The following is a 26,244-nucleotide window of genomic DNA, read 5'->3' on the forward strand; positions in this document are numbered from 1 at the left end:
GGCAGTGATGAAGCTGGCAGAGCTGGAGAGGGCAGGAGGCCACAGGGCTTCAAAAGTTTCATGCGGGGCTCTATTCTACAAATGTTTTCCAGGTGCCGACTTGGGGGTGAATCTGGGCTCTGTGCTGGAGACAAAGTTGAGGAAGACCTGAGCCCTGGCTGGAAGTGACGTCCAGACTTGCTGGGGAGACAGATCACACACACTAGAGAATATTTGCTCTAACTGTGAACTGCAGGACACCGTTGAGCTTGAAGTTGTGCACTGGATCCTAATCCTGACTCAGGCACTCACTAGCTCTTAGTCCTTAGGAAAGCATCTTTACCACCATGTGCCTCAGTTTCTTGTCTGTACAATGGGCATAGTAGTAAGGCTAGCACAGTTAGGTTATTCTGAGGAGTCCGGGCAGGTGGGAGAATGAAGAATAAGAAAGTGTAGGGCATGGTCTCTGCCCTCCACGACTACATAATCAGGGAGCCACCTGTTGACTTGGAAATGGTCTATACTTGGAAAAGGTATTTAATGATGTGGTCCAATGAATGGGGTAAATGGAAATACTGTATATGAATAAGATAGGAAGCCAGTTTTCCCTTATGGAGCATGTTTATGTGACAGGTATATAGCTGGGCAATGTGTACCATTATCTCCTTTAATATGAATGACTCTGTGAGGTAGGTAGTGAGTTGCTCAGGGTCACACATCCGTGAAAGAACCTGTCCAACCGGTGAGACTCAACTTCTATCACCTCTTCAGTGACCCATTTTAGAAGCTAAGGCTTTCAGATGGTTGGGTCAGATACAGTTGACCCGAATTCTCTCCAGGGCATACTGGGGTTTAACCAGTCCACTGCACACAGACACACACGGAGAAAGGTTCTGCTAGAGAAAGCTGGTCAGGGGCGCCTGGGTGGCTCAGTCAGTTAGGCGTCCAACTTCGACTCAGGTTGTGATCTCATGGTTTGTGGGTTTGAGCCCCGCATCGGGTTCTGTGCTGACAGCTCAGAGCCTGGAGCCTGTTTCAGATTCTGTGTCTCCCTCTCTCTCTGACCCTCCCCTGCTCATGCTGTCTCTCTCTCTCTGAAATAAATAAAACATTAAAAAGAAAAAGAGAGAGAAAGCTGGTCAAGCCACAGACAGCAGAATTTCTCTACCCAGTGTTAGAAGTTCACAGTCATGGGGAATATACAAAACACCGCAGACCTTAGGGGGAAAAAAGAGAGAAAGGTAATAGATTTTCCATTAGTAAACCATGGAGAAGTCCCAGCACAGAGGTCAAGCCAATATTCTAACCCATAATGACCTTACAGCATTTTCCTGTTTGTGTTCAATGGTTTGCCTTGTGGTAAGGCTTCGTTTAACATCTACTGTCACATTGTCACCTTGCTATCTTAGCTTTTTTCTATGACTTGAGTTTGCTTCTTTTAATGTTTACTCAGAAAACAATAAGTATTTACTTATGCCAACTGGAAGTCTTGCAAATGTATATATGCGAGTGCACCCATGTGCACGCACACTCACACACACACACACACACACAGACACACACACACACACACATCTTGGGGTAAAGTAGTGAACAATTCCAGACAGGAAATGATCCAGAAACAATTGTTCCTTGGTTCTAGAAGGCAGATACTTCTCAAAATTTGCTTTTGCTCTAGGGGTAACCTTATGTCCCTGTGTCATTTCACACAGACCATGGTTCAAGCATCCTGATGCTCAGCTGCTAAGAGAAGGGACATAAGAAAGGTCCTTCTCTTCTACGTGCGAGGAACTGTCCAAATGGCATGACTCTCAGTGTTTACAACACTCCTGTGAAACACCCAGTGTTTTTATTATTTCTGTTTTACAGTTGAAGGAACTGAAGCTCAGGGAGATTAAACCCTTTCTAAAGGTACTACCCATGAAGTGATGGAGATGGATTTGGGCTGGGTTAAAGCCTATTCTTTTTCTGTTCTCTGCTAGTGGTGGCAGGGTGACTGTAGATCCAGGTCTGGCCATTGCCACCCACTCAGAGAAGCATTCAGTCAGCAAGCTCTCCAGGTATACAGGGTGTGCACTACCTACAGTCACAATGCCCTAGGGCACCTTTCTGCTGCAGTCTCTGATGACGGAGTCGCCTCCACTTGTGTGAGTTGCTGGGTGCTAAGGCTATCCATGAGGAGCTAGTCTAGATCTCACAGAAAAGAATTGGGTACGGCAAGACCACTGCTCTCCAGGACTCCACAACTGAGTCTGATAACCCTGCCTTCACGTTTAGGGCCTCCATTCACCCAGCCCTCTCTCCAGTTCACTTCTCCACAGAGACGCAGGGTGGATGTGGCGTTCTTCATGTTCTCCAGGAGGCTCTATCCTTCTGGCCAGTTATCAACAGGCAAGCACTCTCAACAGCTCTTCCACCTTTTACTTCTTTGAGCCTCTCTCTCTTCGTCTGCAAATTGGAGTTGTGAAACCTGCCATATCGAGTTGTCACAGTTGGATGAAACAAAATATGCCCAGGTCCCAGCGCACATTGGTTGCCCAATGTATACTGAATTGTCTGATCTAATATTCTAATTTTCCTCATTTGAAATTTGGAGTGCCTGAGAAAGCCGCGTTTGTCTGCTTACTTCTCTGACCTTAAAGGCAACTAGGTCCAAGGGTTCTAGAATTGTTAGAGAGGTGGTCAGTCTGCTTTACGAGGCATTTTTCTGGGTTACTCAAGGATCATAAAAACTAAAGCAGGTTCACCCTTGAAGCCCTTAGAGATCTTTTGTGTTAATAGATCAAAATTATTTTATTCTTAAGGGCTTGTTAAGATTTTATGAGACATGCCCCTATGTAAAATGGATAAAAAAGGATACTTCAGGATCTCTCTGCTTTTCCCCTTGACCTAACTCCTTCCTCCAGTCTCCCACACAGATCTGAAAAGCAGAATCCAGGTCATGCCACATTAATAATGGTTCTGGGAACACATTTGTCCCTGAAGTCCTAGGCTAGTATTCCTTCGGTGAGCTCATGCTCCCTATGTGGTGTGATGTGTGAGTATGTGTGTGTTCTGGGGGAGGTGCAAAGTTGGATAGAAAGAACTATGGGGACTGGTGGGAAGTTTTGCCTGATTTTCCTGCCAGAGAGAGCAAAGAAGATGTTACCTGTTCCAGAACCCTTTGTGCCTGGTGTCACACATTGAGAAGTGTATCCAGTACTCTGGAGATCTATCTGCCTGGGACAGTGTAACAGCAGCAATTCCTGTAATGAGGACAATGGCTCACTTGTTCAGAAAACCTCGCCTGGAATTCTGCTCTACCCTCAGTATTAGCATATTGTTACCAGTTTTATTTTCCTTATCATGTGGAAATCCTTCCTAGAATAGCGACTGGAGGAAAGGCTGGCTTCCACATCCAACAATGATATATTTAGGTATACTTATGTGACAGGCATTTGTGGGAGTTGACAATATCTGGCGTATTTTTTACTCTATGGAATTGCAGGGTTTGCAAAAGCGAAGACTCATCAGCAATGTAGGGGACAAAACCATGTAATGTTAACAAGGAGCTTTGTTAGAATTAAAGGGGGTTTTAAGACATTGGATTCTTGCCACCCCAGGAGAGGAAACCTGTTTTTTTCGGGTCACTCTAGGCTGCCTAAAAGGGAGCAGCATAGCCAGAAATGAAGTCCAAGTCCAAAGCGTCTCCAGTTGCTGAATCGGCCTTGACTCTGACAGTGCCTTTGCCACCATACACGGGCTGGGGAGAAACACGTGTCTGGGTAGAAAGGAAGAAAAGGGAAACATCTGTTCTCACAATATGGGTTTGTTATCATAGCTCCTTTAAGTACCGAAGTGCTGGCTCCAAGAGCATATTTTCTCCTGCACAGAATCTCCGCAAGGCTTGGTCGATTTTCCGAGGGCTCAGGGACAGGTTGTAAATGAGATTGTAGTTGTGAATGAGGCGTCTGGCCCGTTCCTTTTCCAGGACTCCTGCGTTTGGGTTGGGTGGGTGGAAGGTTTGGGGAAAAAAAAGAAGGGGAAAACAAAAAAGAGAAAAAAAAATCTATTAGCTCAAATGACTTCTGAGTAAAAACAAAATGCTAAAATGCTAATATTTTGACACTTGAAGCTTCTTAAAGCAATTGAAGCTTGTTCTCTGTGGCCATAAAACTTTTAAGGCCAATTTTTATAACAGGTGGAGTGCCTGCTAAAGTCAAGTTATAATTGTTCCGGTTTATTTTTATCTTATAGAAGTAGCCACACGTGTTCCTAAACATGCAGGATTCAAACAGCTCATTTCTATGCTTTTCTGGAAATGTATTTACTGTGACCCCCTCCTGCCTGCTGTGTGATTACAGGTAAGTCATCTCATTGCTCAGGGCTCAGTGTCTCAATCTGTGTAATAGAGTTGGCCGTGCTTATCACAGGATGCAGCCTGGTACCCATGTGTTATATGTATCAGTACCAAGGTGCTTTCCATGTTGAGAGTAGGTGGATTTTGGTAGTTGCAGAGAAGAGTGTTTTTTTTTTTTAATTAAAAAAATTTAATGTTTATTTTTGCGAGAGAGAGAGAGACAGAGTGCGAGCAATCAAGGAAGGGGCAGAGAGAGAGGGAGACAAAGAATCTGAAGCAGGCTCCAGGCTCTGAGCTGTCAGCACAGAGCCCGGACGCAGGTCTCGACCTCGTCAACCACAAGATCATGACCTGAGTGGAAGTTGGAGGCTCAACCGACTGAGCCACCTGGGTGCTCCACTGCAGAGAAGAGCTTTAAATGTAGAACACAGCATTAGCAAAGATCAAGTACTCATTCATAAGCTCCTAATTGTGAGCTCATATATGTTAGATACAGATACGTGCTTGGGAATATAGAGGATTTAGAGAAGTGACCTTTTACCTCGGGAAGATCCCTGACCAGTTGAGATGATAAGATATGCAGAAAATTAACTAGAATACAACAATAACAATAATGACTCTCTCTCTCTCACACACATACCATTTATCATATTTCAGGCACTCCTCCAAACATTTTACCAGTAACAATTCACTTAATACTCACAACAGTCCATTTTACAGAGGGAGAAACTGAGGCATAGAGATGGTAAGTTACTTGCCCAAGGCTGCTTAAAACCATGCATTTAACTGCTGCACCACCTTATAAAATAAGGGGGAAGAGATTGTAGCAAGTGAGGCTCAGATTGTTCCCTAACTATGTTCCTTGAATTGTGAGGATCTACACCACAGGTGTCAAGGGAAGTTTTTAAATATCTCTTCTAGGGATTAAAGATGCATCTCTTGCATGTTGTTCTCCTCCTCTTCTGTACTGGTGCGGGCTGTGATAGCCACTGTGAAATTCTTTCTCAAAGAGACCGGAGGTGGTCCCCAGTCATGCTGTAAACGTCACTACTGGCCCGTTGGAGTTTGTGTCTGCTGGATACCTGTTATCTCTGTTTAAGCTGCCAAGTATTATTTGTGTGTTTTTTAAATGTTTATTATTTTTCTGAGAGAGAGAGAGAGAGAAAGTCAGGGAGGGACAGAGAGAGAGGGGAACACAGAATCTGAAGCAGGCTCTAGGCTCTGAGCTGTCAGCACAGAGCCAGATGTGGGGCTTGAACTCATGGACTGCGAGATCAAGACCTGAGCTGAAGTCTAACGCTCAACCCACTGAGCCACTTAGGTGCCCCAAGCATCATTCATATTTAAATGAGCAAACACTATTGAGCATGATGCTCCCCTTTGAACTGCTCTCTGATGGCTATTCTTAACAGTGGGCTATAGACATGTCCTAATGTGACTTATTCTATTCGTTCTGTTTGGTTCTATCCTGTCCCATCCCATCCCATCCTCTCTCCATTTGTTTATTGTCTATCTCTTCTATTAGAATGTTGATCTTGGCAGACATGGCTTTCTTTGAGTTGGCCAATTGTATCTCTGCAGTTCTCTGGATCGGGTGGCTGCTATTGGTCCGGTCTAGGTTGGATCCTTCAAGACATTTCCTCATATTCTGCCTCTGGAAATATTAGCCTTGGGTTTTGGAATAAGTTCTGACTGGGGAAGCTACTTTAACTTTTTGAACCTCAGTTTCCTCAACTTTAATATAGGGATAATTAAAATGCATATAATGAAAGCTTAACACAGTGCCCAGAACTAGTAAGCACTCATTAATGCAAGTATTATTATCAGATAATTATAATAGTTATAGCATCAATATTATTTAAAATATATAAGAATGTATCTTAACAAGAGATTTTTAAAATATACACAACTGAGTTTATATTTTAATTACAAATTAAAAGTAATGTTAAAAAATACATCTAGAAATCACCACCGGTGTGCATGGGAACATTTTCCACTATCTTCTGAGCTTTACCATTGGTGGAAGATTCCTAGGGTTAAACAAGAGTCCACTGGCTGAAATTTGTATCTGTCTAATTTATTGTCATTAGGGAATGCCTACGAGAGCTGCATAAAATAACACTTACAATACATCTTAGTGTTGAAAATCTGTTCTTGTCCCACCAGCACCAAAACTAAAGGACTAATAAGACCTTCTTTGACATCTTTATTCTACAGTTTACAAAGAACTCTCAAATCTAATTTGATCCTTTCTCAAATCGAGGGAGGTATGTTTTATTGTTAACAGTTTGTAGATCAAGAAATAGGCTTGGAGAATATAAATAACTGGCTTTCAGGGCTCAGCAATTAGTAAAGTCTGGACTTGAATCTAAGTCTTCTGGTAAAAACAAACAAAGGACCAACCAGCAAGGCAACAAGTGAAACCTCATGTTCTTTCTGGTATGTCATGGGCGTTTAGGGTAGTGGGGAGTCCAATAGAACTGGGTTTGAATTATGGCTCAACTCCCCACTGGCTATTCTTTCACCACTTTGAGGTTGGCTTTTTCCTCCATAAATAAGGACATTAATCCCTTCAGCATGTGGTTGATGTGAGGAGTTAGTGATTCAATGTGTGCAAAGTCCAGACTCATGCAAAGAATGTCCTTGAGGGCTCTCGTTGCATTCTGCCTCCTTGAACTCAAAAACGTTTTCTATCTAGCCTTCAGTTCATTGGGAAGATTCCAAATCTACCATTCACTCAAACATTTATTCCAACCGCCCTTTTTTCTTTAGAAAACATGACCAGTTATTCACAGTCATTTCTCATTCTTCCTCTTCAAGGATATTTTCTTGACCACCCCTGTTAGAAAATAAGCACAGAGTAGCTTCCCAGAAACACTAATTTGATGATGGATGGTCTGTCTTCACCCTGAATGAAGAACACCCTGGCCTACATATTTCCTTGCACATAATAAAGAACACTGATTCATCAATAGGCAAAGTAGGTATCATCTGCTCAGTGTCTAGAATGAGGCTGTGGTGGTCAGCTAAATACTGTGGTGAATAAACCAATGAAATGACCTCAGTTAATCCTCTTTCCTCAGTAAAGATAGTTATAGATGTTCCCAGATCAGGCTGACACATTCCCTGGCTGACAAGCAACCAGTGAATTTCATAGAAACAGAGAAAACAGGCATAAATAGTGAAGAGGCCATGAGAGAGGCATTTCAAATCTGCTGGAGTAGACCTCCAAAATCAACAAGACTCTGTTTTTCCTCAGAAGAGTTCAGAAGTATGAGAAAGGCCCCAGTCTTTGGGGAGACTTTTAGCAACTAAGTTTATGATCCATCATCCATCCCTGCAACCTAGCATTTGTTTCTTTCGAAAAGTCTTCTCTCTCCACCTGATGTTTGTTTGTTTTTGTTTGTAACCCCATCACCACTCTGGTAGGAATACCTAGATTCGTGATTATTTCAGTGATATTTCTTTTAAATTAATTTTTATTTATTTTGAGAGAGACAGAGAGCAAGCAGGGGAGGGGCAGAGAGAGAGAGGAAGACAGAATCCCAGGCAGGCTCCACACTGTCAGCACAGAGCCCGATGTGGGGCTCGAACTCACAGACCATGAGATCATGACCTGAGCCGAAGTCAGGAGTTGGATGCTTAACTAACTGAGCCACCCAGGCGCCCTTTCAGTACTCTTTTAATCTCCTTTTGTCCACTGTCATCTCTAAGTGATCTATCTCAGCTTTTCTTGTGCTCTCCTCTGATCGAACCTTTGGTGGACATTGGGAAGAGCGCTCTCTTCCATGTAGCCCTTTCTGAATACTCATCTCACATTAGAAGATGAAATTCTTTTAATCTCTACTCTCTTTCCCTTGGACTCTAATCTTGTGTCTTCAATTATAATACTTTACTACATGTTGTCCTTGAAAATGTTTGCTTTTCAGCATTTAACTACTGTCAGTCTTGGTGTCAGACCTAAAAGCTCCTTGGGGCCAGAGACCATGTCTTTAAAAAAAATTTTTTTTAATGTTTGTTTATTTTTGAGAGAGAGAGAGAGAGAGAGAGAGAGAGACTTGAAGAAGGGCAGGGAAAGAAATAGACACAGAATTGGAAGCAGACTCCAGGCTCTGAGCTGTCAGTACAGAGCCTGACACAGGGCTCGAACTCACAAGCTGTGACCTGAGCCGAAATTGGACGCTTAACCTACTGAGCCGCCCAGGCACCCCCAGAGACTATGTCTCGTCCTTTCTAGTTTTCCTTCTGATCCAGCCTCTAGTGCAGTGCTAGGCTCATAACACATGTTTAATAAATGATTTTCTAATTTAGCTAGATGAATTTTTCATTAATTTTTTCTCCCCCTCTCTTTGAAGTCCTTGGGTTTTATATGGTGGTTACACTTTATATGGTCTAGAGTTGAATGGTAGTTATACTATTATGGTCTAGAGTTAAGTGCTTTGGAAATTTAAAACAAAACGAAGCAAATATACACAGAGAATGAAAATACAGGCACTGCTACTGTTACATGATTACTTCTAGAGAGTACTAATGTATCTGCTCTTTCTTTTGTTGTGATATAATTGACATATACCATTGTGTAAGTTTAAAGTGTACAATATGATGATTTGATACATGCATATATTGGGAAATATTTACCACAATAAGGTCAGTTAACATATCCTTTATCACACACAATTACCATTTGATTGTGGTTGTTGCTGTGGTGGGGAGCATGTTAAATCTCCACTCTCATAGCAACTTTCAAGTGTACAATACAGCATTGTTAACTAGAGTCCTCATGCAGTACATTAAGTCCTTGGAACTCATTCATCTTATAACTGAACGGGTGTACCCTTTGATCAACATCTCCCATTTTTCCTGGCAATCACCATTCTCTCTACTTCATGCACTCCGTAGTTTTAGGCCCCACACATAATACACTAACTCATCACAAACACAGAATGTAATTAAGTACAACGATTTCAGTCCAGGTGCTTTATTATCTGCTCCCTCTTTTCCATTCCCCAGGCTTCTGACCTTGATCTGGCCTTCATTTTCATCTGGACATTGCAATAGCCTCCTTTCTCATTTTCCTACTTTCTGTTTCTCCTTCAATCTGCACATAGCCATTGAGGGTCTTTCTGAAATATAACTTCATCATACCACTTCCCTGCTTAGAAACTCAAAGTGCAATTCATTCTCCTTGATCTAAATCCAGATTCGTTGGTCTGGCCTCTAAGATCTTCTTGGATCGAGAATCTTATATTTTCTACTTTTATCATTTAACATTCTTCTTAATAGCCCCTGTATTCTTTCCAAACCAAACTTCTTACACTGAGCTTCACACATAACTCTTTGCTTGGATAATTTGCACTTTTGCCAGAAAAGTCTATTTCATTCCTTTGTATGTAAACTGCACTTTATCCTTAATGGTTAACTTCACACTAACATAACCTTCTCTGATCACCTCACTAGGAAGGAATGCTCCTTTCTCTGAATGCACACATAGCACACTATAATGGTATTTATCACCTTCCATCTTGGATTTATGTATGTATTTATACTCATTCATTTATTTGTTCCCTCAAAAAAATGTTGAATAGGGGTGCCTGGGTGGCTCAGTAGGTTAAGCATCCAACTTCAGCTCCAGTCAAAATCTTGGGGTTCATGGGTTTGAGCCCCACGTCAGGCTCCGTGACGAGAGCTTAGAGCCTGGAGCCTGATTCAGATTCTCTGTCTTCCTCTCTCTGCCCCTCCGCATCATGCTCTGTCTCTCTCTCTCAAAAATAAGTAACATTAAAACAGATTTAAAAAGTTGAATAGAATGATGCAAGGTGCTAGAGCTAAAAAAAAAAAAAAAAAAGGAAGATAGTCTATTGGTGATATTGTAGTACGTCCCCAAATGAAAAAATACAATATATCAAATATGATAATTAAAGAACTCTAGGAGGCTAGATAAAGGTTGGCCTAGATCTGTCATGGGGAAATCATGGGAGTCTCAGAGGAGTAAAGCCTGAGTTCTAACATAAAACATATTTGGGCAGGAGCTTGCTAGGTGGACAAGATGAAGAGTTGGCAAGGGGTAGGGTAGGAAGAAGAGAGGTAGACAGCTCAGACTGTCTGGGCATAGGGTTAGAAAAGGAGCAGCCATGGGAGAAAGTATGGCATGTTTGAGGAAGACAGGCTCTTTCACTGAGACAGAGTACGATATGCTGAGAGACTAATGAGTTAAAGGAGAAGAGGCTGGTCAGGTGGACAGAACCAGCCTTTGCCTTGCTAAGGAGTTTGGAGCTCAGCCTGTCAGTGGGCAAGCTGAAGACTTTGGTTAGGAAATCTTGGAAACAAGATTGGATTGTGGGTTAGACTCCAGTAGTGGAATGGAGGAGGATCAAAGACACAGAGAAACTGTAAGCAAACTGGTGGTTGATTCATGTCTGGTTCTGATTCATCTTTGAATTTCCCACTTGTGACCCCAGCACCAGTGCACATGGTTTCTATACACACACAGTGAAAGAGAAGGAGGTGTCCATTTCCAGACCAAAACACAAATAGAAAGATGTATCAGCTGTGAGCTTCCCACCTCACCTGTATTACTCAGGTCACACAGGTAGAGGGCATTTTCCAGCTTCCTGAACCTGTCAATCCATGTCTCATATTCTTCAGACTCACTCCTGTTCTTCACCATTGGAGTCATGAAAGGCTGTGAGATTGGCCTGACCTTCAAAGCCTTCAGGGGACCTTTGGGGGCTGAAATCTCAGCAGGAGGGTTTTCTGGTTGCAGCTCCTCTTCTGGAATTTTCTACCAAAACAACACAGGCATCTCACTGGCAATACATTCACCACAAAGAGCTCCTCCAGTCTCTTGGCCAAAGAGGAGGCCACACAGCTAGCAAGATTTATTGCAAGGCCTGGCTGTGTAAAGCCAGAGGATGTGGTTCAAATCCTCAGTGCGATAGGACCATATCTGCCAATTCTTGCTGGATATAAACTACTATGTTGAGTGTTTTGGGTGGGGGGTGGGGTGTGTGTGTGTGTGTGTGTGTTTAGGAGAAGGGTGAAATCATTACTTAATTCAGGTTGCATTTCTGCTTTACACAAAACGAAGGTTTTTGTAACTGAGGCTTTTCATGATATTCTACTCTGTTTTATACTAACAGGATACACAAGGGGGTGGGCCTCAGGTAATGCCTATTATGACTTCTTGGTGGGAAAACCTCTGCAACATGAGTGTGAGATTGTTGACAAAAAGTGATTGAAACCAGACTGATGTGATCTTAGGCTGCTGGGCTCATTTTAATGAAGCATAAAGCACCTCTGTGGTCTGTCTGTCCTCTTCACTTAACAAAGGAAGCTGCAGCCCAGGGAATAGATGTGACTGACTAAGATCAGGCGGTCAGTGGTCGACACAAAACTAGAAGGAGGGTGCAGAGGTCATGTCCAGCTCATTGCGGTGTTCTAACCCTGTGCCCCGCACAAAATAGAGTTGCTTTTAGAACAGTTAGACACATGAGTCCCCGCAGCACCATGTAAACCATGCTGTCACTCACCATGAAGAGAGTGGACGTCTATTGTTTGATCTGCCCAACCCCACTTTTCCAGGAGTTGCCCATCTTGTCTATCTATATGGCTGTGGAGAGAATTACCATGTGTCTACATACATGGTGCAGGACTGGGCATCTAATGGAAAATGGGCCAGTAAACACACTGCCTGATAAAATCAATGTTAAGAAACAGCTGAAAGTTTTCGAAGGTAAATAAATAGGGTTCTACTCTTTAGAGCCTTGGGCCACTTTAGAAATCTGGTGAACACTTTAGGGGCGCCTGGGTGGCTCAGTCGGTTAAGCGTCCGACTTTTGCTTAGGTCATGATCTCGCGGTTCGTGGGTTCGAGCCCCGCGTTGGGCTCTGTGCTGACCGCCAGCTCAGAGCCTGGAGCCTGTTTCAGTCTGTGACTCCCTCTCTCTCTGACCCTCCCCTGCTCACGCTGTCTCTCTCTCTCTCTCTCTCTCTCCCCCCTAGAAATAAATAAAAACATTAAAAAAAAATCTGGTGAACACTTTAGATCATCTTAATCTACCCAGCTAAATGCACATTTGGATAGAGTTTGGTGGATGATTGTAGAGAATTCAAAGAAGTTGTTGGATCGGAGAAGCTGATTTAAAATAACTTTGTATTTCTTCAGACATTTCAATAGCCTCTTTGACCGCTAAAAGCAGGGAAAGGGGGAGATTTGTATGGACCTGAATTAGGTTCAACTAAATAAGTAAGGAAGTAAGTAAGAAAGTAAGTAACACATCCTATACTGTTTTAGTCCCATGCTATCAGAATAAAGTCCAAATTCTTTACTTGGCACATAAGACCATCCAAATTCTTGTCCTTGCTTATTTTCTTTCAGCCCTGCGGATGCATCTTTTTCTCTCATCTTTTTCCAGCCACATAAACCCAGAAAAAAAAATGAAGCTGTATAATGCCTTTATGTTTTATATATACTATTCCCTCTGTTGTGAAAGCTCTTCTTACCACTCATGCCTTGGCTGGGAGGACTCCTACACATCCTTCAAGACCCAGCTCCTATTTCACTTCTTGTAGGAAGCCTTCCCCAAAGCTCAGGCAGATTGAGGGGTGATTCTTTGTAGCTCCTTTATCCATCCTAGCCCTCATTCAGGATATTGTGATTGTTACAGTGTCCCTCTCCTCTACCAGAGATCTAGAGCCTGGGCCTGTGAGGTAGTCACTGGTGGATCTTCACGGTCTTGTTAGTGGGTGGCACACCCTTGGGTCTAAAGACATGTTTACTGAATGAATAAGGGAACAAATAAATGATTTTCCCTGGGAAAATAGGAAATTTGCTTTACCAAACTTCTGCTTTAGTTTCACTCTCTAAAAAGTGGGGCAGTGAATGCTGCTTATACAGGAATGTGACAAGAATCAGTTATTGCAGAGGGGATGCAGCAAAATCCTCAAACAAGAGGCAAAATAAAAGAGCAAAGTATATTTTTTATAATCTTATTCACAACAGACTTAACACTCAAGGAGAAAAGCATTTGCTGTTGTTTCTTGCGTGGCAAGAGGCTTGCCAAAATGGATACTATTTTCTAAAATATTTCAAAGTGTGAAGTGCATGAAGAGGCCTCCCGTCATTTTAAGATGAATTATGTTCTAATCCGGGCATTTAAAAAAACAACAACAACAGAAAAACTCAGGCTGTTTTGCAATTCTGTCTGCATCTTCTTTTGGCTAAGTGCTGGGAATATTAAAGCGGATTTTAACTGCTTGCCAGTTTTTTTTTTTTTCCCTTAAATCAAAGAGCCCTATACATTTTAAAATGTGATGTCTGGGGAAAAGGTCACCCTCAGATTCTGGAAGCTGGACTTAAGATGTTAAAATAGGTCTTATAGCCATCTTTTATTTTGATGGCAGTTGGGGGATTGGTCACAAGCTTTGGAAGGACACCTGTAGCCACGCTACAAGTCCGGTTTCTTGGGGCAGATGGCGGGCCCATCACCTTGTGTTGAGAGAGATCTGTGTGCATACCAGCTGGGATGGGAACCAACCCACACTCTCAGAGTTATTCCTCCCTTCTCTGCTGGAGGAGACTCTCAAAGTCAAAGATAGCCTGACATCAAGGTGTTGGGTGGAAATCAAAAACCCAGAAGGGAGGGCCCCACCCAGCATCAGAGAATAGAAGGCCAAGGATCCTTGAAGCCCTTCCCCGTGCTCTGCGTAGCCAGGTGCATACCATATGTTCTGTTTGGCCTTGAGACACCTTAGGAACTTCAGCCTGTGTTGTAGTGGCAGAGGTTTCTTTTGCTTTCTTGCCTGAACAAGAAAGGAAACACGGAAGGGGTTAGTTGGGCCTCTTCATTCTAGTACATATGCATATCTATGCAGGCAAAGAGAATGTTGAAGCTCTGCTACCTGGTTGGTACTGTGTTGGGTGCTAGGGATCCGCTGGTAGATGAAAGAGATCTGGTGGCTGCCTTGATGGAGCTCACAAAAGGGGAGTAGATGCTAAAAACCTGCTCAACGTTATTATTTAGTTACAAACTACCAGAAACACAACAAAGGAAAATGCAGAAATATTTGAACATATACTGAGGTAGCGGTGGGAATGGTGGAGGATCGGAGAAGGCTCCTTGGAGGAAGGTAACACTTAAACTGGGGGCCTGAGGGATGAATAGGAGTTTCCAGGTAACAGTGATGCTGGCAGTGATGCCGAACAGAGGCCCAGATAAAGAGACAACAGCCTATAGAGCTGCCTTGAGTCAGGAGGGAGTTTACAGCTTGGAGAGTGACAAGGGGTCTCCTTCCATGGTTCTGCCTCTTTACAGAGAAGCAGGAACCTCTGCCCGTCGCTCCATGCAGGTGTGTGAGTGGGTCAGATAAACCCTGTGTCTTTCTTGCCCCTTTCAGTGTTCAGAGGTGCTGTACAGGAAGAGGTTTGGACATCATCCCTAACCCAGGGGGTTCTACTACCCAGATACTACTTGTTCCGGCTGCTGCCTTCCTGAGTAGAAGAAAGTTCCTTAGGATGCAGGAAAAAGACATGGTGCCCTTCTGCTGGCACCCTCTTAGGCTTATTGCGCATATCATCCACTCATCACTAGCCACTTCCATCCCACTGGGTGACTTACTCATTTATTTTACAGACCCATGCGACGACCACACAATACACATTTCTGGGAACTTCAGCTTCAATATATATTGCATTACTCAACTGTGCCATTAACAAATACATATTGTTCCTGAGTTGGGCCTCACTACTTTCAATAAAAATGGTTTAATCGATACATTTTGTAGAAAGGCTGAGAGTGGAGGTTTTGGGCTCTGGAGCTGGATGCCTTGGGCTAGAGTCTCAGCTCCTGTCTCTATCAGCTGCATGACCCTGGGCAGGTTACTTGTCGTCACTGTGTCTCAGGCTCCACTTCTGTAAAAGCTGGATAGTGCTGTCCAGGGGTTATTATGAAGATCAAATGGACTAGAAGCTGTAAAGCAAACACCTGGCACATAACAAGTGCCCGATAAATGTTAACTAATAGTGGCACCTGCATGAGGATGCTCATGTAAGGTAACTTACATATTAGATTGAAAAGCCTTTTGTTACACCTTTAATATTGTACCTATGAGCCATTATACATCTTCTCCTTCAGTCTCTTGATGAAGATAAGGTGACTTCATAATCTTGGAAACTCCAGCACCCAGCGTTAGAATAAGTACTGAGTTAGACTAAATGAATGACCAGGTGCCCTGATTTGGAGCCTTGAAAATAGAGCCACTGACTATATAGTTCTATTTCTCTAATACCTTTTCAGGCCCTATGGGAGGAGAGTTTTTTTCTCTCTTCATTTCTTTTATTTTTTTCTGAGAGATAGACACACACACACACACACACACACACACACACACACACACACACACACANATTTCTCTAATACCTTTTCAGGCCCTATGGGAGGAGAGTATTTTTCTCTCTTCATTTTTTTTATTTTTTTCTGAGAGATAGACAGACAGACACACACACACACACACACACACACACACACACACACACACACANTGCCCCTTCGCTTCATTCCTTTATCCCCGCCCCCTATTCCTAACCCAGATGCTAGAGTAAGACTTAATAGATGCTTAATGAGAACCATGATAGCCAGTTAAGGCAGACCCTTTGAGGCAGATCTCATTTAATCTGCTGAAAATTTGCCATGGGAACCCATCATCACCTAGTAGCACTGGCTCCTGCTCGTTTCCCCCAGTGTGTGGAAGAAAAGCTTTCTGCTTCCTGCCAGTGAGAAAAGGTTCCAATTACTCTGAATGACCAAGTTTGAGAGTTAAAAGGATTCTGGAAGCAGTATGTAGCATAAGGGTGGCAAGAAAAACTTGGGTGTCAGACCTGAGTGCTAAACCTGATTCTTCCCTTTACCAGCTGCCAGCTTTCCCATCCTAATGTTGTCCGTTGTGAAAAGGGCATGATTCTGGCAGTCTGCAATAATACTGTGGCGACTGAAAAAAGTTACTGAGAGAAAATACTTAGCACAGGGAAGATGTTCAGTGCAAGGTATTATTATTTGTTATTGTGTTAGCATTATTATATGGTCTTAAACAAATCTCAGTCCCCCAGAAAAGGAGACTTAGCATTAATTATGATGTGCCAAGCATTTTCCTGGGCACTGTTGGTGTACATCATCCCTTTCAGCATCAGAGCTAGAACCTAGCCTTTGTCCCAGGCCAGTTTCTCTCTTTTGTCTGCACTTCTCAAAGTTACATTAGGAGAAAATACGTGCTAGTCTCCCTGGTCTCTCTTAAGCTTCCCTTTCTCCCTTCTAATACCTATGAGCATATAAGGAGGTAATGGTTTGCACATGTAAAACTGGTTGGAGAAGCCCGAGGCAGAGCTCTTTTTTTTTTTTTCTAACACAGCAGGAAGGATAAATAATAACCATCTGTCTAGTCTGCCAGTTGATGATTTGTACTGGGGGAAATAAGCCAAGCTGGCTTCTAGAGATTTCCAGGTGTTGGAAGGGCCAGATTTTACAGGGCTTCCAGTGGATTCTGATCATCACGCAGCCAGCCCTCCCTGTCCCCCACCCCTCTCCCCAATGACTTGAAATCAGTGATCTTCAGCCCTGGCTGCTAATATGCTACCACTTGGGGAGCTTTAAAAACTACCAGTGCCTGGGCGGCACACCAGACCAATTAAATCAGCATCTTGGGGGGTGAGAATCCAGCTCAGAACGTCTAAAGAATTCCCTAAGTAGTTCTAAAGTGAAGCCACAGGAGAAAACAACTGATTTAAATAAAGACTTCTGGCCTCCTCAGACCTAGTGAATGAACCTTTTATGAGAAGGAAACTAATGTATGTCAAATATCTAAATATATGCCAGACACTTCTCACGTGTTTTCTTACTTAATCTAAAGAATAACCCTGTGAGGTAGAAATTGTCTCCATTTTACCAGTGAGGAGACTGAGGCAACACGAGGTTCAGTTTCTTGCTTAAGACAACAGAGGTAGGGTTAGGTCTGGGATTCTAATTCATTCACGCATTCAACAACCATTGTTACATGCTTACTGTGATACAACAATGAATGAGACAATCTTATCAGGGAGTGTGCATTCCAGGGGTGAGGGCACACAGATAGATATGTAGAATAATATCAAGTAGTGATAAGTGCTAGAAATGCCACTGCAGCCAATTATGGGGTGGGGAAGTCTTGGCAGTTGCTATTTAAGGGAGGAAATTCACCAAAGGCCTCTTGAAGTGACATTCAAATAGAGCCCTGAGAAACAAAGGATAAAGGAATGGAAATGTCTGCAGAAAGAGCATTTCCAGAGAAAGCTATCATAAAGGCAAAGGTCACAAGGGAGGGAGGAATGTTTGGTGCACTCAGGCAATAGCTGAGAGGAGAGCCTTGTTGATGCAGGATGAAAAGGGAAGTGGGTCAAGTATTCACAGAACTGAATGGCCTCATGGGCCATGCAGGTGACTGGAATTTATTATTACTATTTTGGCTTCCATCATTCATTTCTTCTCTGGTGATTGTCCCCTTCATTATCCTTTTCTAGTGATAGGAACCATATTTTGCTTTGTGGGCACCTCTCTTCCCCCATCCTAGTGCTGTGGTTTGGTAAGAATGATCCCCCAGTTCCAGCTCTAAGCTTGGTCTCTAGTTAGTTGAAGACTATCATGGCTATCCTAATCACAGCCTTGGTCCAAAGGTGAACATAAAAATCTACTCTAAGCATCTGAGACTAGAGGAGAGAGCTGCTACCTTTTCTCAGCTAGTAAAATTCCTCTGGGCAGGATGGGCGGAAAGACAGTGCTGGGAAAGGGATGACCATAGCTGTCATAGCTATTTTGTGATTGCGGAAGAAGTGCCTGGGATAGTTGGGGCACCACCGGGTAGAGCCTAACGATGATGGTGGCACCATGTACAGCAGAGCAGAGAGCCAGAGAGAAGCCAGATCCTGGATTTTATTATTTAAATGACTAGATCAAAGCATGTCTCTGGTTCTTGCTGCTGTCAGACTTTTCATTTAGATAAACCAAACCTCTGTATTGTCTCAGCCGAGTTGGCTTTTCTGTTCCTTCAATAGAAATAGTTCTAAGTGGGAAGGACTATGGTTTTTTTCCCCCCCATAATAAAAGGGAGACTAAACTCTTGGTCATTTTCCTGTGTTGAGTGATAGGTCTTCAAGAAATGTTTGAGGAGATCAATGCACCTTTGAGGCTACTGTCATTCTTCCCGATAGCAGCTTTGCTATATCCCTGCTCTGTGCTTCTGCTTTTTCTTCCTCATCCTCACTCACAGGCTCCACAGTGAAAAGATTCAACTGGGGCATACTTCATTTTTGTGAAATACTATCGTAGATGTCAGTCCATAGCATGTTTAGAGGGGTCTAAGCTCTTCTGTATTTGTCTTCATGGGAGTTCATAGCATTTCTTGGATCTGTGGTTTGAGGTCTGGAAATTTCTCAGTCATAATTGCTTCAAGTATTGCTTCAGCTCTTCTCTTCCCCTATCTTTCTGTGACTTTATTACATATATACTGGATATTTTTGCCACTTCCTATATGTCTCCTATACTTTATTTGTGCATTCTAGCCTCACTTCTCCTTCATGCTTCAATATGGGTATTTCCTACCTTACTATAATCCAGTTCATTAATCCTCTCTTCAGCTATGCCCAACTATCTGTTCAACTCATTTATTGAGTTTTTAAAATTTAGGTTATATATTACTTACTTCTAGATATTCCATATGGTTCCTTTTATAGATTTATTTGCTAAAATTCTCCATCTTATCCATTTTGTTATATATATTAATTACGGTTATTTGAAAATCCATTTCCTGTTTTGTATCATTCCTGATTATTTATAATTGAATCTGGAAATTTTATATGAACAATTCTAAAGATTTTATATGATGTTAACTTCTTCCAAGGGTTTTTTTCTCCTTTGTATATGATATTCAATTTGAATTCCAAATAATAGCTTTCAGAGAAATACTGTTTTGTCTTTTATCTAGTCTTTGTGTTGATCATGCCAATAGATTTGGTCTTACTGTAAAGTAGCCCAGTCTGTAACTTAGCATAAGTCACAGATATTAAGTATTTATGTGATAAGCATGGGTATATTAAAAAAACAAGTTCATAGGATTCTTGTGGGTTCAAATGAGGTGAAGTTTGTGATATTAGGCAGTATATGTAAAAATAAATCATTTTAACAGGTTATTATAGAATCTTTGAATGAAAACAGGCCCCAGGAATGAGATACATCACAATTCTTCACACCCCAAATGAGTACCTGCCTTTAGTTTCTTAAAATATACCTTCTTTCATAATACTCACCTGTGGAACTAGAAAACTGGCAGAATAAATGCCCTCTTGAGAGTCTAAGAGCATTTATCAGCATAGCTCTAGCAATACAGAATGGGAAGAGATCAAGGCATGAACTTGCTCAGTAAGCAGCAGGCCATCACAACACCAATGCAACAATAACACTGCCACAGTCCTGTCCCTCTGCAGAATGCAATATTGCCTAAAAACTTTTGTCAGACTCCCACTTAACCCAGTCAGAGCAGTAGCGCAGGTTTTTATTTCTTTCACATTTGCTGTTCTTTTTGCAAATGAGAAAAACGGGTCCAAGAGAAGTAAAATAAGCATTCGAATAGAAGGTGATTATTTAGTTGTCAAAGTGTGACTTCAACACATATTTTTATACGGTTTTCTATGCTGTATGTTATGGGTTAAATTCTGTCCCCCTAAATTCTTATGTTGAAGCCCTAAATCCTTGTTTCTCAGAATGTGGTTGTATTTGGAGACAGGCCATTTAAAGAGATGATTTAGTTCAATTGAGGCCATTACAATGAAGAAACCAATCTAGCTGGTGTCCTTATAAGACCACAAATTTGGACACATACAGAGACACCAGGGATGTGCATGCACAGAGAAATGACCATGTGAGGATGCAATGAGAAAGAGGCCATCTGCAAGCCAAAGAGAGAGGCCTCAAACCAACTGAGCTTGCTGACACTGTGACTTTGAACTTTTAGTCTCCAGAACTGTGAGAAAATAAATGTCTATTGTTTAAGCCACTCTAGCAAACTAATGCATCAAATGACCTGGCTTATATTAGAGAAAGAGAGAGTGTTTGGTTTAAATATTTGCTGTTGAGGGGTGCCTGGGTGGCTCAGTTGGTTAAGTATCCTACTTTGGCTCAGGTCATGAAGTCACGGTTCAGTTCGTGAGTTCAAGCCCCACACCAGGCTCTGTTCTGACAGCTCAGAGCCTGGGGGCCTGCTTCAGATTATATGTCTCCCTCCCTCTCTGTCCCTCCCTGCTCATACTTTGTCTCTCTCAAAAACTAAACATTAAAAAATGTTAAATATTTGTTGTTATTTTGATGTAATTGTTTTGTCTTTTCAACAAAGATGAGTTCTCTGAAGTTACAGACCTCACCATGAAAAATGAACCCTCACTTGATATCACCCTATTGTCGTCTAGCACATCCCTTCTCTCTCTTTTCTGTAATGCAGGGCAGGGGATCTACAACTCCATTACCCAGATTCCCTGGTCTCCTGGCTTTAGGCTAAATTCCAGCAATGGTAGACACTGGGAGGAAGATTGGAATGTCAGTAGAGTAGAAGTACTCACTTCTTGTTTTTGGAGTTTGTTAGTATCTGTCCAGCATCAGGGGAGAGCTACTGCTATAATGCTTCTCAGCATTCTCAGCACTAATCATGTGTGGAAACTCAAAATTCAGATTAACAGCTACAGCACATCCCATTCAGTGGGCCCAGTATTGACCACAAGGTGCTCTGTCAGACATCCAAGCACCAGCCTCATTTGTAAAGGATTGAGCTTCAAACTATGTGGCATTCCAAGAACCAGCTGTGCGGCACCCCCTTCAAAATTCTTTCTCTAGGTGCTTGACATATTCTTGGAGATCCTAGAATCAGCTACATAGGAGCACTAGCCAGGATTCTGCTAACAGTACCCTTTATCTGTGTTCCTTCAGCCCTCAGGATGATAGCTGCTTCCTACAGCTACTAATTCCTGGGTTCCCTCCACTGTCATGCTTTGAATTGTGTCTCCTAACGCTGGTACCCATTAATGTGGTCTTATTTGGAAATGAAATCTTTTTTATGTAATCAAGTTAAGATGATGTCGTTCTGGATTCGGGAGAGCCCTAAATCCAATGAACGGTGATGTCCTTATATGAAAAAGAAGAGGGAGATACAGATAAAGAGACCTGAGAGAGACCAAGAGGGAAGAAGCCCACGTGAAGACAGGCAGAGAGTGGAACTAAGCAACCATAAGCCAAGGAATGCCTGGAGCTACCAGAATCAGGAAGAGGTAAGGAAGGAAAGCTTTCAGCATGGCCCTACTGACACCTTGATTTGAGACTTCTGGTCTCCAGAACTGTGATAGAATAGATTTCTGTTACTGTAAGCCACCCAGTTTGTGGTACCATGTTATGGCAGCCTTGAGGAAATGAATACATGCACCATTTTCTTTTTGCTCCTTGAATCTTCTAATTCTTGTGCACCCAACCCCCAATCCCTTCAAGCTTTCGGTACCTTGTATTTTGAGCCAAAAGGTAATTAGTAAATGGTTGATGGATGTGGTAAATAGAGAAATTGCAACAGCAGATTAATATCAATGCATATTTTTTCACCTGTCATATTTAAAACTTGCTAATTGCTAAATATTTTGTCCAAATTAATCTTTATAATTTCACTTAATAATATGTCTTGGAAATCTTCCTGTATCAAGGCCAGCCATGTTGTTTTACAGCTGCATAGTTTTATCAACTGCATTTACTATAATTTAATTAAATTGTCCCTGGAAGGATTTTTCATCATTCCCATTCTTATTTTTATTAAAAAAATGTTTTTTTGTTTCCATGTTTAGAAGCATTTACTAAACAATATTGCAAGAGATTTTATTTTATTTTATTTTATTAATTTAATTATTTTTGTGTGTGAGATGCCAGTGGGATAAGTACCTAGCTGAGGAATTCCTAGATCTAAGGGGTTGTGCAACTGAAATTCTAATAAATAACATCAACTGCTCCCATAAGTGTGCTGTATTCATCTTAAAGGGCTATCACAAGAGACTGTTTCACGATATAATAGAACTTGAAGGGTTATGCCTTTCATGATCCAACTGGCCTAAGAGAATAGCCAGTGAGGCAACTCTGACTTTTACTTTTTCTTTGCTGGTGAGCCATTTACATTTCTTGAAGCAGTGAGACGAAACCCAACAAGCAAACCCGTACAGTGAAGCTACAGAATCAAGTGTAGCTCTGGGAAACAGGAAGTCACTCAGGGAACTAAATAACCCAACTCACCTGTAGGCAAATCGTGTGGCAAATCAGAGGAAGCTTTACTCAACAGTTCAACAAAATTCTGCCACCTACGCAAGAAAATAAAACACACAGTATTGGTGATCAATGTAGCTCTGGAAGAATGTGCAATAAAGGTCAAAGTTTATATTGATAGTGACACTGAGGGAGCCTTTTGATGCCTGTGTCGTTCACGGTGTAATTCAGGACACAGAAATGGCTTCATTTGTCTCTATTAGAAAGGGCTTTAATATAGGGAAGTTAGCGGTTCACAAAATTATCGCAGGAGTCAGTAGAATACACTTGTGGGGATGAGCACTGAGTGTTATGTGGAAACTAATTTGACAATAAACTATTAAAAAAAAAAAAAAAAGAATAGAGGTTGCATCTGCTGTTCGGTAGGCTCAGGCTTTAGTAGGTATAGTCCCGAAACCAGTGAACTGCAGGAAATTCTGACTGATGCCTCAGTTGCCCCTGACTGTGAGACTAGTGACTGGGCCAGTACAAAGTCCATTTTGGCCACTGGAAAAACTGACGCCTGCCAGGGTCTGGCATTGCTACTACTGCAGAAAAATAAATACTTGAAAGGTCCCTCCCTGCCCCTTCTTGCCTTTCAAATCTCATGCAGTTGCATTTCACTGATGGAACTTAAATCAATTCCAGAACTTTGGTGTCAAATGTTCTTTTGCAGCCTTCCCAAGAATGGGAAGTATTGAAAAACATAGGAGGGGTTAGAAATGGGCGCTGAGTGTGAATAGACAATGTTTAGTGAAATCCCCAACAGAAACTGCATTAAGCAATATATGTGCATCTGACAGACAGAGAGAGTCATTTAAGGCTTGTAAGTACTTTGGAACACTTTGGTAGTGAAAATCACATGTATTTGCTTGCCTAACATCCACCCTCCATTTATACACAAGGATGTTCTTCTCTGGGGTGATAGACTACAATCAATGTCCCATACCCTACCCTAGCCAATGTGGTGACTCACCTTGTCCAATTAATCCCTATTTATTTATCACTTTCTTCATCCCTCCCTACCTTCCTTCTCTCTTCCATTCTCTGTCTCTTTCATTAATTTTTGGTTCTGGGAGGGCCTGGGTGGCTCAGTTGGTTAAACACCCTACTCTTGATCTTGGCTTGGGTCATGATCTCATGGTTGTAAGATAGAGCACCACGGCGGGCTTTGTGCTGGGCATGGAGCCTGCTTAAGATTTTCTCTCTTCCTCTCCCTTTGCCCCTGTTCATTCTCTATCTCCTTCTCTGTATCTCTCTCTTTCAAGAAAAATTTGGGGTTTTGGTTTTTCCCAAACTTTTATTTTCCCCCAGTTTTGTGTATAACTCCATATCCTTTCAAAATATTTCCTTTGCTTATGTTTGCAAAAGGCACTTTCTGTTGCTAGTAACCAAACTGTTTCTAATAAGAATTTTTACCTCCTCCTTGTCCATCAGAAGTCAAGCAAATATAAAGAGCAAGTTGTGAGATAAAGAAGCCTTGGATTTTCTAGAAGAGGTCTAATTCATGTGATAATAAAATAAAAATGATTCATTAGACACGGAACTGATTTGTTTTGCTTATACCTCATGAAACTTATACATGACATCACAAATCAGAGAAGTTCTTTGGTTCGTATAGAAAAAATGGCTTCCAGACCTTCCTGTCACTTTGGGCACAAGAATAGATAAGGCATAGGTATGCAGCACCTCAATTCCAGATAAGCTGATGACTATATCAACTGCTTAAGTGCTAGGCAGGGAAAAGAAAGCAGGAGAGGCAGCATTCTAGAGAGGTATCTATAATCATGCAAAGATCTGATATTAGCACAGATCTGCAAGTGAACTACAATAAAAGAAACCCCTGTCTCCTATGCTTGCTGCAGTTCTCTCCTCTTAGGAGGGCCCGGCTTATGCCTATTGCATCTTCTGACCCTTTGAAAAACAGCCACAACACTACAACAACAAAATCCTAGCTCCATTGATGTTTCCACATGATCCAACATTTATTTTTCAGAGCTGCTAGGAGTTATCAAATATGAGATAGGGCATCTGGATCAAATGGCACCAGAAACTCTCCTTGTCCCTTCTTGAATAGCGCTAATAGTAAGAGGAAGAGACTGTGAGAAAATTTTGTTAAGTATTGAAACTGGATACCGCCTGATTGAAATGGTGTTTGGATTGATGTGACCAATGAAAATCTTAAGCTCCTTCTAATAAAATATTTTCTTCCTTCCATAGTCTTTACATTACCCTGGAACCTTCGAAGAGCCATTGACAATTTAAATGTGAGAATGGATCCCAGTTACCATTATAGGTACTGTAATTCTTTTTTTTTAATGTTTTTTTTTTTAATTTATTTATAGGTACTGTAATTCTAATCACAGAGGCGGGTGCCAAACTCCCAAAGCAGAGTCAGAGAGGTCAGGACTGGACAACAAGGTGTGTGAGCCTGTTTTTAGATGCAGGCAGATCTGAGTTAAACTTCTGACTTCCACTGGATTTACTAAGTTCAAATGGCTTTTAGTAAGTGCTCTGAGTACTTCATGTGAATTATCTCATTTAATTTAGACCAACCACTGTCCTATGAAACACGTGAGTTGCCCAAGGACACACTGATCACTGGGGCAGCTGGAATTTAAACTCAGGCTCTTTGACTCCAAATCCTGCACCCTTAACCATTGTACTCTACGGCCTTACATGTGAATGTGATAGAATTTGGTTTCAGTTACATTTTTTTCTCCTTCGGAATCCCGTGAACATGGCTCCAGTGTCTTCTGATATTTATTATTGCAGAAGTTTGAGGTCAGGCTGATTTGGGTTCATTTAAGATTAATGTTTTCCTTTATTTGCTTTGGTTTAGCTTTCTTTTGTTTTTGGCCTACATCCTTAAATAATTTTCGTCGTCTCTGGAAACACAAAACTTTTGTCAGGATAGACATGGATACATTTTTTTCTTAATTTAGCTTAGTCATACTGAATCCTTTCAATCTGTACACAGAGAGTTTCTTCTTTTTTCCCATCTCTGTGAAGTTTCTTCAGCTGTGGCTTTTGTTGTTAGTTCTTGATCTGTTTTTCTTGTTTCTTCTTCCACGATGCCAAGGCCTCTTAGGTTCAATTTCTGTTCTTATTCATCTATGTCTACTCTCTTCTCTCATTTTCTTTTCTGTTTTTCTTTTCTAGATTCTGTGGAAACCTCTCAAGTTTGACATTATGTATTAGATTTTCTCTGGTGTCAATTTTACTTTTTATTGATTCCTTTTTTTATTTTTAGTAATAATATTTTATTGGAACACAGCCACAGCCATTTGTCATGCGTTGTTTGTGGCTGCCTTCAGGCCATAGTGACATAGCAGAGTAGCAGAAATAGACTGTAGGCCCACAAAGCCTAAAACATTTGCTATCTGGCCCTTTATAGACAAGGTTTGCTGACCTAACAATGTAATACAAATATCTTAATATCACCAAATATCCGGCAATATTCAGATTTCCTTGGTTGTCTCATATTTTTTATTGAGATATAATTGATATGTAACAATATATTATAATTATTGTTTATAATATATAATTATAATTATTATAAATAATTATTTATAATAATTATAAA

At 41.6% G+C, this 26,244-nt stretch overlaps 1 protein-coding gene across 1 annotated transcript in view; it reads right to left on the reverse strand.

The window, feature by feature from the left end:
• Positions 1–3,497: 3,497 nt before the first annotated feature.
• Positions 3,498–26,244, reverse strand: part of CUNH1orf87 (chromosome unknown C1orf87 homolog) — a 106,910-nt gene continuing 84,163 nt past the window's right edge. Inside the window, exons 9-12 of the mRNA XM_077768122.1 lie at positions 22,650–22,714; positions 14,039–14,118; positions 10,886–11,099; positions 3,498–3,954 (exon numbers count right to left, since the gene is read on the reverse strand). Of these exons, the coding sequence (XP_077624248.1) occupies positions 3,794–3,954; positions 10,886–11,099; positions 14,039–14,118; positions 22,650–22,714 (520 nt within the window). The 3' untranslated portion in view covers positions 3,498–3,793. The remainder of the gene's footprint in view (positions 3,955–10,885; positions 11,100–14,038; positions 14,119–22,649; positions 22,715–26,244) is intronic.

Source organism: Crocuta crocuta, unplaced genomic scaffold (assembly GCF_008692635.1).
Source record: "Crocuta crocuta isolate KB4526 unplaced genomic scaffold, BGI_CrCroc_1.0 scaffold85, whole genome shotgun sequence".
NCBI lineage: Eukaryota > Metazoa > Chordata > Mammalia > Carnivora > Hyaenidae > Crocuta > Crocuta crocuta.